Source organism: Cladophialophora psammophila (genome assembly GCF_000585535.1).
Source record: "Cladophialophora psammophila CBS 110553 chromosome Unknown aczJe-supercont1.8, whole genome shotgun sequence".
Classification (NCBI taxonomy): domain Eukaryota; kingdom Fungi; phylum Ascomycota; class Eurotiomycetes; order Chaetothyriales; family Herpotrichiellaceae; genus Cladophialophora; species Cladophialophora psammophila.
This window is the reverse complement of record NW_006912929.1, coordinates 919884-938704: the sequence shown is the minus strand read 5'-3', so window position 1 is coordinate 938704 and position 18821 is coordinate 919884. Positions and strand designations below refer to the sequence as shown.

At 50.7% G+C, this 18821-nt stretch overlaps 6 protein-coding genes across 6 annotated transcripts; 2 read left to right on the top strand and 4 right to left on the bottom strand.

Moving 5' to 3' along the window:
- Positions 1-494: 494 nt before the first annotated feature.
- On the bottom strand, positions 495-1140 carry A1O5_05977 (uncharacterized protein). Its single transcript, XM_007746573.1, has one exon. It carries the CDS (start codon positions 1135-1137, stop codon positions 754-756), a length of 384 nt encoding a protein of 127 aa, XP_007744763.1. The 5' UTR covers positions 1138-1140; the 3' UTR covers positions 495-753.
- A 1090-nt stretch (positions 1141-2230) lies between these two features.
- Positions 2231-3186, bottom strand: A1O5_05976 (carbonic anhydrase; the record flags this gene model as incomplete). Its single annotated transcript, XM_007746572.1, has 2 exons — positions 2231-2880; positions 3177-3186. 2 exons carry the CDS (start codon positions 3184-3186, stop codon positions 2231-2233), a joined length of 660 nt encoding a protein of 219 aa, XP_007744762.1.
- A 932-nt stretch (positions 3187-4118) lies between these two features.
- On the bottom strand, positions 4119-5675 carry A1O5_05975 (uncharacterized protein; the record flags this gene model as incomplete). The annotated part of the gene is made up of 3 exons (XM_007746571.1): positions 4119-4619; positions 4671-5289; positions 5368-5675. 3 exons carry the CDS (start codon positions 5673-5675, stop codon positions 4119-4121), a joined length of 1428 nt encoding a protein of 475 aa, XP_007744761.1.
- Positions 5676-10880: 5205 nt separating this feature from the next.
- A1O5_05974 (uncharacterized protein) lies at positions 10881-13471 on the top strand (the record flags this gene model as incomplete). The annotated part of the gene is made up of 2 exons (XM_007746570.1): positions 10881-12201; positions 13110-13471. The coding sequence occupies 2 exons, from the start codon at positions 10881-10883 to the stop codon at positions 13469-13471; spliced, it is 1683 nt and encodes a 560-aa protein (XP_007744760.1).
- Positions 13472-14479: 1008 nt separating this feature from the next.
- On the bottom strand, positions 14480-16161 carry A1O5_05973 (uncharacterized protein; the record flags this gene model as incomplete). Its single annotated transcript, XM_007746569.1, has 5 exons — positions 14480-14668; positions 14853-15220; positions 15312-15384; positions 15482-15960; positions 16038-16161. 5 exons carry the CDS (start codon positions 16159-16161, stop codon positions 14480-14482), a joined length of 1233 nt encoding a protein of 410 aa, XP_007744759.1.
- Positions 16162-17327: 1166 nt separating this feature from the next.
- On the top strand, positions 17328-18353 carry A1O5_05972 (uncharacterized protein; the record flags this gene model as incomplete). The annotated part of the gene is made up of 1 exon (XM_007746568.1): positions 17328-18353. One exon carries the CDS (start codon positions 17328-17330, stop codon positions 18351-18353), a length of 1026 nt encoding a protein of 341 aa, XP_007744758.1.
- Between the last annotated feature and the right edge of the window lie 468 nt (positions 18354-18821).

The following is an 18821-nucleotide window of genomic DNA, read 5'->3' as shown; positions in this document are numbered from 1 at the left end:
TCAGACTTGGCAATGAGCACTAATAATATTAGCAAGTTGAGTCACGGGTGTCATTAAACCAGGTTGATTCGTTGGGCGCCATTTTGTTGCCTGCTAGCGCTGGCCAGGCCACCTGCCAAACCCCTCTGGCTACCCAGTACATACTATGAAATGAGACGTAAAAGGGTATTGGAACTATGTAGCTAAATCTATGTCGCCTGGGAGGCTGCTTTTATAGCCATAATTACTAGCGCCTTGGCGTATTTCACACGCAACGATCAATTGTTAGAGGACCATACTAATCATACCTTCTCGATTTTTACAGACCCAAACTAGGAAACCAAACAACTAAATGCACTCAGGACTTTGTTGACGCTCCTATAGACTTCCTCCACAGCCACGGTCGATTTTATAATCAATAAAACGGCATTGCAGCTCCAGTAATTCTTTTAACCTATGTTTTTGGCTGTGTTGACCCCATAGAGGATACAGTTCTAGACTTGTCGAAGACATTATCACTCGACAGGAACGAGAACAGAGGCCCCCTCGGTGTCCTGATGTACATAGTATGTGCTCCAACCAGCCTTTGGAAGATCGATAGTTTCATCCTGAGTCAAGAACTTCATGAAAACACCGTGCGTGACCACCACTATGGTTTTCTTAGAATCGTCGAGGCATGTGACAAGTTCCCTTAGGCGATGCCGAAGCCTGCTCGCTCGGGCTCGCAGAGCCTCGTCATCTGGAGCATAGGGTCCATCCTTGAGTGGCCAATTCTCAGGTAAACTGGCAGAAATCCAAATGAGGAAACATCTTCCCTAGGGAAGCTCGATCTAGCCCTGTATCACAAGGGAGATCGCTTCGCTCTTGGGCATCTGCATCAATCAACAATTCTGCGCCCCCATCCGTCCCTTGACCAGATTGAGAATCGAAATAACGTTTGTCGAGAATATTTGGAAAGGCTAACAATGAGGTCTGGATAGCGCGTTGTAGTGGCGAGGTCAAGATAACACTGATGCTTTTAGGGTCAGGAAAAGTTCGACCAAGCTGCTCAGCCTGTTGCACTCCGAAAGCCGTCAACCCAGGGTCAAATTGATTGAAATCTTTGTCAACGTTGTGCTTCGATTCGGCATGCCGAACAATGAAGATAATACTTCCCATCTTCATGAACACCTCGGTTAAAAAGTTAGAAAGGATGCTACTGTAACTTCGTTGCACAAAGCCTGAAAGATAAAGGAGAGGTGGTCGCTAAGCGATCAGCAGAATTCGGTAGCTCTCCATGTGCTTCGGTGATATCATTTAGTTACCGCTTCTCCTAGTACTGTGTACAAAAATAGTATATACCGCGTTACTATAGCTTTACCGAAATCTTACCGTATTAGTAAAATCACCGTAAATTATGGTTACTTATAATTCGTAGTCATGAAATCAGCGGTTCATATTGTAACAGAGCACTTCAGGGTTCGGCGTGCACGTGCAACAACGCACAGAGGCCTGTCCAGCAGGTCGGGAATCGAGAACGCGTTTCTGGTTGGCGCTGACAAGACAACACCACCACCAACACCCAGAGAGGCGGCGGCTAGGGCAACGAACACCTAGCACGGCGGCGGCATCGAGGAGCAGGACAGGACTGATCAAACACTCAGGAACTAGGTAGACCCCACCAAAAAAAGCCATGGAATTCATGATACTCTGCTCAAACTGTAAAGAATAGCACTCTGCCAGCACTGTAAACTGTTCCGCACTCCCCCCTACCAGCCCATTTTGGTTTGACATGTGACTAGACAAACTCTCCCCCTCTGCTACCACTCTACCAGCCCAGCACAGCACAGCCACTTTGCCTTGTTACACTACTATATTAAGAGATCTCTAAAAGTAGCACTATTAGTAATTACTACTAGGGCTGTGAGCACGGAGGCAGCGGTTCGAATATTACTCTACCGCTTTTGAGGAGGGAGACAATGTAAGATTTCGAGAAGGGGCAGACAGACAAATAAACTATAAATAAATAAACACTCGTTTTTCTCCCTCTCAAAGGTATAGGGGCTAACTTAGAGGAGCACACAATACGTCAATTACGGCCACTCCTCAGCCCAAAACTACGCCGTTCCCACTTCGTTGTTAGAAGCTATTGTCCCAAAGCAGCCTTGTTCTCTTAGCTACTACATGGTCGATCGAAAATACAGTTTCTGCTGCGAAAGCCCATTCCCATTCCCATTCCTCTCATTCTCAGTTACGTATCTGGGGGTCCTCCTTAATCCTCGGTCTTGAAAGCAGTGACGCGGCTCTTGACCACTTCCTCGTCCTCCTCAATATCCAACTCACGCAATTCGCCGGTCCCGACGTTGTAGATGAGAGCGTGGACTTGGAGGCCGCGTTCATCCATGGCGTCAAGGACGATAGGGTTTGCGAGGAGCACTTTGACCCCGGCACGGACGTTCAACTCGACCATTTTCAGGCCCCGCTGCGTCTCGTCCAAGCTATTTAAGAGAGGCAGATTTTCTTGGCGAATTGCCCGCAGAGGCATAAGCCAGGTATCGATCAGGCCGAGTTTCTTGTTGCCCAGGGCCGCGGCGATACCCCCGCAAGAGGTGTGGCCGCAGACGATGATGTGCTTGACCTTCAGGTATTGGACGGCATATTGAATGACCGAGAGCGAGTTAATGTCTGTGTTGACCAGGATGTTGGCGATATTGCGGTGGCAAAATATTTCACCGGGCTTGAGGCCCAGGATGGTGGTCTCTGGGCAGCGCGAGTCGGCACATCCGATCCAGAGTATCTGAGGTGATTGGCCTTTGGCCATGGACTCAAAGAGCTCGGGCTCGGCTTCTGCCAGCGAGCGGCGCCACAAGCTGTTATTGTTGAAGGCCTTGGCGTAGGCATCATCAATGCTCGCGTCTGTCACTGTGGGACTTTGTCGTCAGCGGCGGTTTCTCGGTGACCACATTGATAATGAGTGACGTGTTGACACGTGACGTCGGGGTTCGAAGGGAAAAAAGTGTTGAGGATGGGTGGATTCATTCAATTCAACCTGCGGCGAGGCCAGTCATTCTTCGAATCGAGGGAGGGGAAGAGGTCATGGATTGGGCATGGTGGACAGCCAATGTCCTGAAAACCACGGTACTCCTGTGGTGAGGAGGTCGTTGACATGCTCGTCGAACTTGGAAGCAGAGTGGAACCGGGAGCAGAAGGATACCCACCTGAAGGCATTGTGCTTAGATCTTCCTCGTCTTCGTCTTTTTGTTCTAGGTCAACTGGGTTTCTGTGGAAGTGCTTATTGGAACAATATAATCGGACAGATGTAGAGGAAGAAGGCGGTCGGGAAGTTGAGGAGGGAGGACGGGGGATTAAGAATGAAGATGGTGGTGGTGTTGGCGATAATGATGGAGACGTGGCCGGAGATGGTGGGAAAGCTGCAGGCGAGAAACCAGCAACGGATCTACGGTGCAGGTGGAAATCTCGGAAGTTCTCTTTCGGTCTGGGGCGTGTTCGTGGCTGGAGATGGTTCCGGGTCTGAAGGAGTCGTTGTTCCTGAATGGAAACGAGATTTGACGAGATGGTGAGACGTCGCAGCAGAGATGATGGAGGACGGCATCTCAGCACCATGGCGAGGAGGAAGAGGACAACAGCTCAAGGGACATGGGAACGGAGCCTTCGATGCCATGGGGAAGATTTCCTGAGTAGACGGGTAGATGGGATTTTTTTTCTCTTCCTCGAGATCTTCGGTTCCCATTGAGATGGCTCGGTGGATAACGCCGGGGATGAGACTGATTGGTGGCTGATAGCGAGATGGATGATGCTGATGGTTGTTGATGGAGACAGATTGTGGTGATGAGATACTTCCGTAGATTTGTGCCAGTGCGTGGGAGCCGGATGGGCTTCGCAGGTGATAGTGCCAGCACTAACTTAGGGGATCATCCAGGGATGCTGGGGTGGGTGACAGGACATTCTGGGGCTGTTGGCCTTGGAGGACTTGTTGAGCTACCTAACGGGGAGCCCTAAATTGAATGGGGCTTAAACTAACTCGACTAGTGGCTGGGCATGGGGGCACCCACGGTCCCCCCGGAACCAGAGAGGGTCACCTCAAATCCCACTCCTTCGTACTCCGTACAGGTACGACAATCTACAGCTCCCTGAGCCCCTCAACTCGCAACACCAGTGACCTGGCTAGGACCTTCCTCGATCCCATTGTTCTCGACGATTCCCCACCACTTGTCCCAGAGCCCCTTGGTCACCAGTGTCGTCTCATCCATCGGTGTTGTCTCCTGCAAATACTCACACACCGCGTTCTCCGCGTCTCCCTCCGCGTCAAAATACATGATCGCCGGGACACTGACTGGACTGAAGGCCAGTTGCCATGTTCGATATGTCGGTGGCAGCAGTTTGTTGGGCTGCAGGATATTTCGGTCTGAACATTCAACTTCGGGTCGAGATGCCTTGTTCCGCTTTTTCGCATCCTCCCCTGCCGCCATGTTGAATGTCCCGTTCACAAAAGAGACTTGCTGTTTGGTCCAGACCCGGGGCATGCGCTTCTTCTCATATAGTTCGATGGCTGTCGGGAGGCTAATGGATCCGCGCACCACTTCCGAGATGACTGTCCCCAAGAATACCCCGTCTTCCATTGCGGTGGCGGCTCCCTGAGCCTACGAATACTCGGTAAGTGACTGCATGGTCAACTGATGACGGGGACCTACCATATGGTTCTGCATGCCATGAGCCGCATCTCCTAGGAGGACAACATTCTTGTGCTCGTTAGACCACTTCTTCATGGGAGGGAGCACCAACAAAGGCCAGATCTGTGTGCTTTTGAGAAGCCCCAGGATCTTGCGTGCGAATGGACTCCAATCCTTGTATAGGTTGCGGAATTCTTCAATATCCATCTCCTCGGCCTTCGTGACGACGCGGTCCATTTGGAACATTGCCACCACGTTCAATTCTCGGCCGGCCGTTAGGGGATATAGCAGGATATAACCGTGGGGCCCGATCCAGGCGTCCGCTGTATTCCTCAGCCACATCCTGGCCTCAGGCACTTGGGCAAAGACTTCTTCGTAAGAAAGCACTCCACGAAAAGCCGCCACTGTGGAGGCCGCTTTAGGCACGGCGTCCGGAAATAGGCTCTGACGAATAGTCGACCTGAGGCCATCGGACCCGACGAGCAGGTCAAAGGTATGCTCAACACCATGGACTGTCGTGACTTTGACACCCTCCTTGGTGTGCTCAAGAGATTGGACGCGTGACCCAACAATCAATTCCACGCCGTTGCGTCGAGCACATTCAGTAAGCCCTGCATGGAGGTGATCTCTACGGACGACCCTGCAATTGAGACTGTCAGTACATAGATCACAGGCAATGATATCTGCAAAGTTGTTGAGGCAGGATGGACAGACGAACCAGTGTGGAAATCCGGTGAGCTTTCGTCCTTCCTTCGGATCGAAGCGAGCCAGCATTTCATCGTCCAGACCCCAAGTGTTGATTTCATCCACGGCGATCAAGTTATCGCCAATGATCTTGTCCACATCCCACCGAATCAGGATTCGAGACACATTTGAGAACATCTGAATCCCAGCCCCGATTTCACCTAGTTCCCGCGCAGCCTCAAGCAGTGTCACTTTTGCTCCTGCCCGGGCACAGGCGATTGCTGCGGTTAGCCCTCCCATGCCGCCTCCGCAGACACCAACGTGCAATTTGATTGGGGCCATGTTAGGAGTTTTGCGACGGAAATGCTGGATAAGAGAATTGTTCCTTTGCGTTTATGCCTCTCAAATAGGACAAAGACCTTGGGATAATATCGAATCAATATGTTCTTTCCCTACAAGGACATATGTCGACCACGGACAAGTTTGCTTGTGCTTTTGGACTGACCAGTTCAATCGCAGGTGACGGATATGGTGTGTAGCACAACAAGGCTCAGCTTCTCTCCAATCAGACACTTGAGAATTGATATTGTCAAACAACAAAGCTGTCCGGTTTCAAATCTCCGCACTGACACTTTTTGCGGAGTTGTCAGAAAGGGAAACACAGGCTAGCAGACGGGATACCATGTCCTGGAGGGGACCCTCTTTTATATATACGTCGTGAGAAGCCGTAAGGACGCAGCAACCAAAAACACAAAAATTGTGCATTCTGAGGAGCGTCGTTGAGACCGTCCGTCTATCCTCTCTCCCCCTCAATCGTCTCAGTGGTGGTGACGGTGGTGATGATGGTGACGATCCTAAGCGACAATGCCATATAACCGCGGTCGAAAATGGATCGAATCAGGCCATTGGCCCCCCCTCCCCCGGCTGGAAGGGTGACTTGGAGATGGTGATGCAACCATGGTTGTTTACCTACCGAGGCTCAAGAAAACAAGGGCGATGGTGAATAATGAAAAATACGGGGTACATTACCTTTTATCACTCCATGTGCGGATCTGGATGTGGGGATCGCCGTCAGCTGAGTCGAAACTGCACCTATTTTCACTCCGCTCAAGCCGATTGACTCTCTCTGCCTGGCGAGCCTCTTTTCCCGAGCTATTCTTACATTGCCAGCCTTGTTCCCCAACTATCACGAGACCAGATCCAGACTAGGCTATCGTGGTAAAAGAAATGGCAATCTGGCTGCTTTGCCTTCATCACACTGACTGACCAGTTCATGACGACCCCTTCACACGACCCAAATAAGCACCTATTCTCTAGCGCTCGACTTGGCTTTTTGAATTCCTGACCTCATTGTCATCCTAGCTGGAAAAAACTTCGTCGGACTGTTTGGCCGTGACTTGACACTGCGAAATGCTGATGGCTGGGTCAGAAGGCAACGGGCTGACGTTGTTGGCAGCACATCGTCCTTCCACGCAAACTCACCACATACTCTTGCATTATGCTGACTGATTATCGCGTATATGCAGTTACAGCATGATCTAACTTCAAGTGCACCTGAGGGGCAAGCCATTTTCCTAACCGTTCGGGAGATCTTTGACAGTTGCAAGGGTCATGGTGATGAACCGCCAGCCCTATCAATCTGATTGACGTCCCCTGGAGTCTTGGAGAGGCTGCCCTCCCCTGCCCAGGCTTGTCAGGGTGTCGCGTCCGGCCGGCTCTTCCTGCTTGAACTCTTGCATCGGCTAGTATCACAGCACCATTTCGGCATTCGGTAGTAGTCGCTACAGCCTTTGGACAATGCCATGGACGTGGAAGCGGGAGTTCTTGAGCAACCACGAGGAACAGTCATCTCCGCTGAGGTTACCGAGGTATTAAATGTCAGAGTCATTCCACCAGGAATGTATTTCCAATGAATCCAGGAGGTAACAGTTAGACAAATCTGCTTCAAGATGATGGCCAAAGTTAGCCACCGGCCGAGACACAACTCTATCTTCAACCACATCGAGAGTCAAGATGCCCTCTCCTTTGCTTATCAGGTACACAACGTTGAGGTTCTGCCCACAGGCCCAGATTCATTCAACTGAAAAGGTGCTCTAGTACGGATGCCCTCTGTTCGCATGTGACCGATTCTCCAAGGCGCACAAGGATACATCTAACAACACCTTCGTCCATCGGCGGGAGCTCGTCAAGGCTGGACGGGCGGATCTTGTCCGTCTCAACAATGACACCCTATACTCGTTCTTGTTCTGTGACTTGTCACAGAGCGACCTGTGCTTCTTAGTGCCAGAATCACCATATTGGACGAACAAGCCGACAAGATGAAGGTGCAGGCCTTCTAAGCCGGGATCAAAGTTTCCGCCGAGCAATGAAAGGCCGGCACCCTCGCACCACCATTCCATCGAAGTACCTTCTCTCGTGTTGCAGACCCAACATGCGCCCCGGTGTGGGAAGCTGAGCAAGTCTTACGGCTAACGGCTGCCCTCGTTCCGTTGAACCCGCAAGAAGTCTATCTTTCAAGGCCGCAGCTGGGTGTCTTCCACGCTCGAAGAGGCGGGCTGCAAGGACAGAACCTTCGTGCAGCCGCCAAATACCTCTCTCACGGACGCCGTCGCCGCCTCGAACAAAACCGCTCAGGCTTGGATGCTCACAGCTGGACCTACGCGGGTATTTGGGGAATGACTGGCGTTCCGATTCGCCCTTGATCAGCGGAAATTTTGAATCGCTTTATGCAGCGAGGTATTTCGTGGGTGTGCGAGGATATCTGCAGCCACCGGCAGATCAATCAACATACACATCTTGGTATCCCGATTCAGCGACTCCGAGAGTTGGCTATCTGGAGTGCACGATCGGCCCACAGCAGTGCCTTCTCTTTTGCTTCTCAGAAAAACCTAAGCTCAGGTCCACGGGGTTTTGGAGTTTGACCTTGTACGGGCCTGACGGGCTCCTAGTCGCCAACAAGCTTGATCGATACTCGTTGGGAAATCGAAGCGACCTTAGATATCCAGATGGAACGCCGTTGAAGGACCGTGAGGATGGCAAATTCGAGATTTTAGTCCAGCCGGACGATGTTCCATCGCCAGAGAAGCACCTCAACCAGTGAGTATCGCGATCTATGGTTGGAGATTAGTCCGCTGATTGACCTCAAGGCCCCGTGCTAGCCGCAGAAAGACCGTCAGTCAGAAGTACTCTACGAGACAAGCAACTACGTCTCCTCAATCTAGTCACTCAGTCGGCAAGGACTCTGACATGGTTCCTGCACGGGGGGGCGCTGGCTGTAGTTGTGAAGAGCGACTGATCCCCACAAGAGCTCCCGCACCGCTTAACCGACAGTATCTCGGCGGAATAGCCTACGTGCTAGCTGAAGATCAAGATCCAGTGTTACCTCCAGGCCAGCTCGGGACCACAGCCTTTTCAGAGAGTATAAACTGACAGATATTGACTATTTCCGGAGCTACTTTGCCGCATCCGGAGATCCTCTGGAATGCATGTGCCGACCACTACGTCCAACACGTCTTTCAACGCATGCCAGTCCTTGATCGAGCAGACTTTTGCACTGATCGACCTTCAGTGGCCCTTCAAAAGGCCATCTGCATGATGGGAGCAATGCTCCGGCACGCCAGGGGGACTGATTTTTTGGCCGACAATGAGAAATACTGCTATAGAGCTAAGACACTGATCAACACCAACTATGAGCAGGACCCCATCACGGTTCTAAAAGTCCTGTGCCTTTTTATCAAACTCTAAATATTGTTGGACCAGTAGTGCTGACAGCGGATTGTGCGTGGCATTGGTTGGGCGTAGCGACTCGATTGTTGCATCAGGTAGGCCTACACCGCGAAACCGTCTGTGCTACATTCGCAAAGCCTGGTACAGCTCGTTGGATTGCCTGGGGCCTCTTTGCAAGTTTATCATGAATTTGGCAGACTCGCATCTTCACAAAAGAATCCAGACCTCAGATAGATTGGTATCGGCTGTTTCTCGGTCGGCCTACTAATATCAAGGAAGTTGATTTTGACGCGCAACCCCTGAACGAGGAAGATTTTGATGTATCGAATATCCAAGTAGTTATATTCATGCAGTTAGCAAAACTGGCTTGCATTCTGGGTCAAATATTTGACCTACGCCGACGGCGAACTGAAAATACTCAACGAGAGGTATGTCCGCCGCCTGGGCTCTCATCACATTCTAACCTCGTTGGCGTTGCAGCAGAGAGATATCCTCACAACACTTCAAACATGGATCCGAAATATACCAGAACATGTGCGCATTTTTTGATTAGAGCGCCCCCGGAGATACCGACAAGACGTTTATGGGATTCATATCAAATACTTCGTCATTATCATCACTTTCTTGCATTTGTTCAATGACCAAAACTCTCAACTGTTCCTAACGTTATCTCTTTGGTGGCTTCTTCGTACAATATCAATTACCTTCTCGGTATTCATATGTGGCTATTTACGACGCCTGCAATGCCGCAACTTCTACGCAACGCCACAGGAGGCATATCAAAGCCGACACGCTTTGCTCGGACGAGCTTGACATACTAATCTCCGCGTTGAAGCAATATCAAATTAAATTCCCAGCAGCAACGGTAGCGCTGAATGCAATCGACAGACCGCGCGACTCTCGAGGTCAGAATCAAGTCCGCAGCTCTACAACTGCTCGTGAGCCATGGGAAAGCACTTTGATTGGCGAGGCACATCGTCTATCGACGTTGCGGACACTGTTCCCATTTCCTTCCTCACTTTCTCCCAGTGCTATCTTGCTAGAGGACGCTGGTGGAACAATAGGCCTCGACCCAGCCAGTTCAGACAGCGCGACGGAGGACTTGGGTTGGATTTTCGAGCAGTTTTCCGAATTCTCATCCGGATATGCTCTCGCCGACTGGCCTCAGTCTTTTCCCAACATCTCCTAAGGTTTAATGACTTAAGTGCATTAGCAGCAACCTTGATAGGAAATCAAGGCACGAGGGGAAATTCGCCGTCCCCCCTCGAAGCCGGCCTCAAGATGCCAGGTTGTCGATTGAAGGGAAGTCAAACTCGATAATAAGTAGAAGATTCATGAAATGTATTTGACTCCAGCGTTGCTCCCGCGTGGATCTTTCGTTTGCTGAATGGGTGCGGTGAGTCGTGCCCACGCAACTCGTCCATGACTTGTCGCGAGGCTGGCTGTGTTGGATGCGGGCACTAGCCTAATTAGGCTGGAGGCTAGACTGTAAATGGGGCTGCGGCAACCGATCAGGCTGTCACCTGTTTAAACCCTCGCTATCACACCAGACAGATTTATCAATCAATCAACCAATCCATTCCTGACCCTGGGATTGGTTCAACAGGTAGACCTTCTCGCTTGCTTGAGGAAAGAGACACGCCCAGCGGGGCTATGGGGCGAAAAATCATAATGTGTACGAGGTAACAAGCGAGAGCTTGCTGCGCCAGGTGGCTGTGGCGGCCTGGGAACAACACTGCCACCTTGAGGTTGCTAACATAATGGGCACCGACGGAATTTTTTGCAGAACCCACCTGTCTTGACCCTCTTCAGTCTGAGAATATGTCTACAGCTGAGGCCTTCCAACACCGTCCTCTCGATTTGACTCAGCCTGGGATACGGGTATTAGACCTCTTACCGCTACAAGCTGATGGCGCTATCAGGTGCAGACTACGCCACGATGTACTCGGTCCTAGTTTGCAATTCTCAGCCGTATCATATGAGTGGGGGAGCCTCGTGTCGGGAAAGCATGAGATTTACATCGATGACATGAGTTTCCAGGTTCACCACAATCTCCTCCTGTTGTTGACGGCGCTCCTCAATATCTACCCCACTGATGGATACAAAAGCCTCTGGATCGATGCTCTTTGTATTGATCAACTGAATATTGGAGAGAAGAACCACCAAGTGCAGCAAATGAAGAACATATATCAGACGGCCGCCAATGTTTTAGTCTGGCTCGGACCTTCAGATGACAAAACCGACCGGTTGTTCGATTTTCTGCAAGACCTGTGCATTCCGGACTCAGCAGAAAATGCTGCCCGGTCAGTCGCACAGTTGACCCTGGAGCAATGGAAACATTATCAAGACAAAGTTTTTGGTGCAGGAGTCCCTGTGTGGGAGGCTTGTGAGGCATTGTCTAAGCGCACTTACTGGAGCAGGACGTGGATTCTACAGGAGATATTGCTTGCAAACCAGCCATTGATTTTCTGCGGCGACAATAAGGTTCCGTGGCAAGCGTGGGCCATCCTGCTTGACACGCTAGACAAAAATCCCGTCGAGTTCGTCAAAATCTGGGCACCAGATATCTGGGGATCGCCCGCCATGTCTGTTTCCCGGGAATGGTTCGCATTGATTGATGAGGGCCCGCGCGAGAATTTAATCCAGCTGACTACGGCATTCAGAAAGAGCGAATGTTCGATTTTACAAGACAAAGTTTATGGCCTACTTGGACTGCTCTCAGGCGGATCTAAATTACTTGTCGACTATGATCGTGAGATTGAAGACTTACTCCTCGATCTGTTAGAAATGACAACGTCTGACACCACCATTTCGGATGTTGAAAACTTGCTGGAAATGTTCGAGATCAACACCTTGTCCTCCATCCAAATGGCGCTGGATTGCGTCTACGCCGGAAAGCGCCCGATTGCTCAAAGTTCCGGTTGGTTGAAAATCGGTGCGATATTAAAAGGCACAAATGCAGCAAAAGATATTTCATCCCGAGTGCACTTGAGACAACTTCGATGGTGCAACCAGCTGGAAAGTCAACAACTGATCTGGAGATTCACGAGCCCCTGCGATTTAGACAGTTGGAGCTCCGGAAGGTGGAAGGACCTGCAACCGCCGTTTCTGAAGTCCAATCTCTTGACCCACGCACGTGACGGTAGGGTGATGAAATGTCAATGCCCTCGGTGTTGTGCTAAGCTCAACACAAGTACTGTTGGTTCAAGACTCTTTAAGGTGCTCTCTGCCTTGTCATACAAAGATACGGCCAGAGATCTCGAGGGATATTCGGCAGCATTGCTCTATCGCAGGCTTTCTGGCAAAGACACATACTTCGCAACGCTAGTCAACGTGCGGGAAACCTCGACAATGCTCTTATTTTACGATCCTGTCACCGTGGAAGAAATCCAACCCGCCAGATCTGCAACAGGATCCCTCGCGAGAACACTCAATCTGATAGCTCATCAACACTCGCCCCTCTCACTGGAATCAGCCTCTCCCCTTGCTGAATGCAGGATAATTCAATTGGGCAAAAGTGGGCAGGATTTGAAACATTATGAGAAGGGGCAAAGTGCTCTAATGCGGGGAAATAGGCCTTCTCAGGATCTTTCCGAAGTGGCTGGACGGCCTTTGGGCGCTCTGGAAAGGATGAGGCCGAGAGTATTTTCTGCTTTCCCAAATCCCTGGTCTTCATTGAAAAGGTGAAAAAGCGACCACGGCCCATTCGGGTACAGGCCCCTAAATCAAGACTGGAGCCATGACCGGCATCGGATTTGGGCTTGCTTGGTTTGTCATAGTCGTGCTGGTCCGGACCGCTAAACCTTCACAACGTGGACCGGCGTTCACGAACCCCGGCCTTGGATTATAGAAAGTCGGTAACCAACGGTGTACTGCCTCGCCGTCTCTAAGTCTTGAGCACCGCATTGTAACTTACGGTTAGGTAGTACATACGTTGTTCCATTCTTATATCGTTACGTTATCATGTCTAGGTTGTGAGATGGTTTGTTAAAAGTTGAGCCAAGTGCCATCTCAATCTGGCCGACCTTCTCCTTCCTTCCCACTTTCAAGTCCTCGATTTCTCGAAGCCGTACGACAAGCCCTGCGCGAAACCCCAAACAAGCCCACATCATACAAATCCCCGCTTCGCGATCGGATTTACAAGATTCGAAATCATGCCGTCACCATCCAAAGTCCCAGACCGCTTTATGATCCACGTTACTCTGTACTTTGCCCCCGAAGACGTGCCCGTCGCCCTGGAAGCGTGCAGAACCCTCTTCGAAGAGGCGTGGAAGGACCCCCGGCTGGACTTCTGTCAGATTGTTCAAGACGCCAACGAGGCGGGCACGATTCGCATTCAGGAAGCGTGGAATGCGTCGAGGAAGTATCTGGAAGAGGTATGTATCGAGTACCGAGTGCTCGCTTTTCATTAGCGAAGGAAGAACCCACATCTCCGTCTCGGGGGGAGGAGCATGACAAAGCATAAAATGATATAAAATGGCATGATATATGGCTTCAGCATCTCCCTTGTCTACGTAGGGAAGTGATCACTTGTGAGTTGCAAGTTTGATGATTGTGCTAATGCTTGGGACGACGGGGATAGGTTCAACTATACCAGCCCTACTACATTCCATATCTGAAAGCAACGGAACATCTGTGGGTCAAGCCGCGTAAGTCACATGTATTCCTTTGCTACACCACCTAGCGGTGGTCAAACAATCTCGGCGTCTGCGTTGTCTGGGTTGCAAAACACGGGGAAGCTGTTGCGTGATATGTGTTATGGCCGTACATGACAACAAGGCCACTGCTGACATCTCCTCCCCATTTCACATATCAGGTGTAATTCAGTTTTTTGAACGGTTGTCCGGGTGGACGTGGATCAAGCCATCGTTTGAAAAGGATCAGCTGCAAGCTTCCTAGCTTCCAAGTTCCCGTTGTGATGAAATGGGTGGAAATGAAATGACAAAGGGAAGATGAAAGCGCCGCCAGGAGGAGCAGCAGTACATGGGGGTCAACAGTCGAGAAGGAGCGCGTGTTGTATGTATGGATTGTACGAATCGGAGACCGACCTACTAAGGGCGATTATTCAAACACTGCATAACTCACGCGGCAAAAGCATATGTATATGTCGGAATCCAAGAATCTTGCTTCCGCGAGGCGTTAACGAGAATTATTACAGTCTTTGTCGGTCGGACTGGACTTGAGTAACCCAATAGAGTCGAGCTGACTGATCTCTCTCATTCTTCCGTCTAGGTACTTAGGCACGTCTCTCGCGTGTCCAACTAGTATAACACGTCTTTTCTTGCGGCGGTTTCTGACCAGGTGCCTTTGCTCAATATCAAGTATGGACTATATACACTCTTCTCCTTCTCTTCCCCGTTTGTTCCCTCTCAGAATCACAAAAGGCCGAAGTCCTCCACACCTACATACGGACGGAGTACTCAAACCTTCTCGCGTAAAACGACTTCCGTCTCTTCCTTTCCCGCCACACTCACACTCTGTCCGGTACGATGATGGTCCTCAACAGCGACCTGTCCGTCGTCCTTGACGGTGATTTCGGTCGAGTATATCTTGACTTCGTCGGTGTCGCCAAAGATTGCGGCAAGTTCTTCCAAAGGCACAGATCTCGTCTCTGGGACCCAGTATCAGTAAAAGACCGAGCCGACAGAGAGAACGCAGATGAAAACCTACGGAGGAATTGGTTAGTTATCCTTTTTCTTTTTCTTTCTTTTTTTTCTTGCCAGGCCTTGTGAACATGGTATATTACATGCCACAATGCCATGGGACGTGTGGCAGTGTTTTGGAAAGACTCACCAACAAGAATCTCCACCCGATATTCTGTAAAGCAGTGGGTGCAACTTCGAGATAGAGTAGATTGGTGGCACTGTTGACGAAGACGCAAAAACAGACTCCCTTTGCGCGAATGTGTGTCGGGAAGATTTCGCAGTAAAAGGGGGCCCCGCAAGCCTCGACTCCCAGGCAGTAAAAGATGACAATCAGGTACAAGGCTGTCACGGCCCAACCGAGTCCGACTTTATTGGTTGCCGTGGGAGCGTAGACGGCTTCCATGGCAGTGAGAATTACCAAGGCCACGGTGCACCCGACGAAGCCCGTCATGATGAAAGGCTTGCGTCCGAAGCGGTCACATAATGTGACGCCGATGATTGCCGCGGGGATAGAACCTATCACAAGAGTAATAATATGAGTCAATTAAAAGCCATACATAAGGATGATAAAAACTCCATGGTGTCGGGTGGAACAGTTCGAGCTTACCTGCAATCCAGCCACATTGGAGAATCAGGCTTTGTTTGATACTGAATCCCAGGGCGGCGTAGAGGGATGGACCCTATATAGAGTGAAGTTAGATCGGGATCTTTTCTTTTCCCAGAGGGGTGTCCGGCAGGTTTATCCCTCCTTGAGAGGCCAGGTTTGGCAAAACTTACATAGGCAGCAGCAACTAGCACGGCGGTGCTCTGGGCCAAAAAGGTCACCAGACACGCCATAAGCATTCGCTTCCTGTACGAGGGTTTCGAAAACAGATGAATCCACGAAGAGTCGAGGGTCCTGTCGAACTCGAGCTGCGTCCGCATCTGGAAAAACTCCTCCTTGACGTATTCTTGGTTCTCGTCCGTCGGGTCATGGTGCAGTTTGCTGATTATCTGCCATGCTTCTTCCGCCCGGTCCTTGAGGAGGAGGTAGCGAGGGGATTCGGGGGCCCAGTAAAGTACGACTAGGAGAGAGGTGGATGGTACCAGAGACAAGCCGAGGGGGGTCCTCCACTGCACGTCCGGATTAGTTGTGTACGAGAAGGCTAGACCTATCAATGCAGCGGTGGTGTAGCCGACAGCGATGGCCACGCCGGTCAGACCGGTGAAGAATCCTCGGGTTTCTGCCTGGGAGAGTTCGGCGATGTATGCGGATGCTGTTTGTGAGATAGAGCGGTTAGTCTTTTTTTCCTTCCTCTTCAGTTTCTCCATCGGAATAATACGCATGACGTACTGGCGGCGATAAAGCTGACTGCTGCAAACCCATGGATCGTCCTCGCAGCGATGAACATGCCGATGCTTTGAGATGCTGTGACCAAAACACCACCCAGAGTGTAGATGGCCACAAGGGCAATCATTGTCGGTTTTCTTCCGATTCGATCGAGCGACCAGCTGGTGGCTAGGACGCCTACACACCCTCCGGTCTGTGATGTAGGAGTGCCGATTAGCTATGACGGTTGGTGATAGAAGATGACAGGAGCTAATACATACGCAGAACAGGCCAACCGTGGCCCCGACCAACGCAGCCTGGTTGGAGGCTGCATTTCCCTCGGCATCGATTAGATGCATATATGATAGAAAGGTTGGCTGGCCTAGGGTCGTGGAGATCTGGAGAAGTGATTTGCAGACAGTCAGTTGAGGTTGTCCTTTTGCTATACCGTGCACAATCAATGGATGAGTGGTGAATAGCTCACGATCGAAGCTGCATAACCATAGCAGAAACTGCCTAGTGACAAGAAAAAGCAACACCAGAAGGTCCGCCAGTTTAGTCTCTTGGGGGTTGCGGAAAACGTCATCTTGCTGTCTGTGTGTGTATGGGATTGTGATCGTGACCGGCCTTCCGAGAGAAATCTGAAGACTTGGAATTCTGAGCTTTCAAAATGTTGAATTGCCAATCACCCCGGATTTATATCAAACATGTTGGTCCACAACCACTCCGGTTTCGTGCTCTAGCGCCCCTCCCACAAAGCCTCCAGACGGCCCAGGCCCGGACACCAGATTCTCCAGAGCTAATTCACTCCCCTGTTTCCTCATGTTCCTGACCCGCATTAAAATGAGAGAAAAAGAAGAATCAAGATTAGCTGGTGTCATGGGCCATAGTCCGGGGAATTCGCTTCGGTGTTCACGAATCCCGCCGAGACTAGTTCCTTTCCGGCTTGCAGAATTCCCGGTAGCCATGATACACTCAGGAACCTAGGCAACGTGGTTGGCGTATTACTGGTAATCGGATTATCTTAGTTATTTGACTTCCATCTCTGTTCCAGAGGGATTCCCGGAAACATACATGATCAAATCGAAACGACTGATTCTTTAAAGACTGAGAAAATGCCTTATGCGTTTCCCGCTCAATCTGGACCAGGCTGAATCCGTATTCTGGAAACATTCGTCGTACGCGAAGAACATTTCAATCAGCTAACTCGCTTCAACTTGAAATCAAATGAGATACCCATAAGCTGGTGGGATTTTTCTTTCTTGCGACCATTGAGAATCAAGATCAGTTCAACCGTCTTTCTGCTCAGCAATTATGAAGGCAGAAAGACACAGGCTGGGGATTGCGACGGTCTCGTTAGGCTGGCATCCATCACACACACTCGAACGAAAACTGGACGCCATATCCAAACAAGGTTATGACGGGGTCGAAATCTATTATCCGGACCTGGTCACCTTCGCAGAGCAACACTCTCTAACGCATTTAGAAGCGGCATCGAAAATCGGCACCATCTGCAGAGACGGAGATATCTCGATCATAGCGCTCCAGCCACTGTTCAACTTTGCAGGAATGCGCACGCCCTTGGAAACCCGACTCGAATCCGCCCGCGAATACATCTCCCTGGCTCGTGCCATGGGGACAAAGATGATCCAAGTTCCAACCACGTACGAGATGAATTCGACCGGTGCCGAAAATCTTATCGTTGCAGAGCTTCGCGCGTTGGCGGATTTGGGGAGAGAGTCGCCAGAATCCGGCCAAGAAGAGATCTGCTTTGCATTTGAAGCGCTGGCGTGGGGGGTACACCATCCACTGATGGACGATGCTATTCGAATCGTTAAGCTCGTGGATCGACCGAATTTCGGTCTCTGTCTCGACACATACCACGTTATCGCGAGGGTTTGGGCAGACCCGCACGCATCGGCCGGCGCAGGAACGGGTGTCGCTCCCGGAGGTTATGCGGCGCTCAAGTCAACACTGGACCGATTCATGGAGCAGTGTCCGGTGGAAAAGATCTTTTATCTCCAACTCAGTGATGCTGAAAGGCTAGATCAGCCGCTTGTTCTTGGCCATGAGGCCTACAAGGCCGAGTGGGCACATTGGGATGCCACCATGCATTGGTGTGTCTGGGGGAGATTATTCCCATATGAGACCGAGTATGGCGCCTACTTTCCACTGGACGATATTCTGCGACTTTGGCTGGTGGAAAAAGGTTGGAAAGGCTGGGTCAGCATGGAGATGTTTCATCGGGACGAGCACAAGGAGTCGGTTGGTCCCGAAGTCCTCGCGGAAAGAGGATATAGGTCATGGCTGAAGATCAAAAGTCGCTTTGGTTTGGAATAATGGATCCGGATCAGGGAGAGGAGACTTGAGCTCTGACCCAAATTTCCTGATGAAGAGTCGAGTTAGCAGCGAGATGTCGTTTGAGCTCGACTTATTGGCTGCTCCAGGGTACCAAGAACTGCAAGGATTTCAACTAATAGGACAAATCACGATGCTTGGTAGGCGCCGGCATTCACGAATGCCGGGCATAATGTCTTTCCACCCAATAGCGAGGAGACGCCGAGACAGCCGTGTTCCGTCTGCTAAGACTGTGAGGAAGATGTTAGCGCATCCGAAAAACTGGATATATGAGGTATATGCCGAGTAGATGCAGATGTTGATGTGGCAGCCTTGTCAACTTAGAGTCAGCCAACCAAAGCACCCTCTCTGTGCTACAACCTGCTGGGCCTTGCAAATGCGGGCTGGGAATCAACCTCATACCAGTATTCACAGTATATCCCTCGCGGAGACATGTGGGCCCGGAGAGTG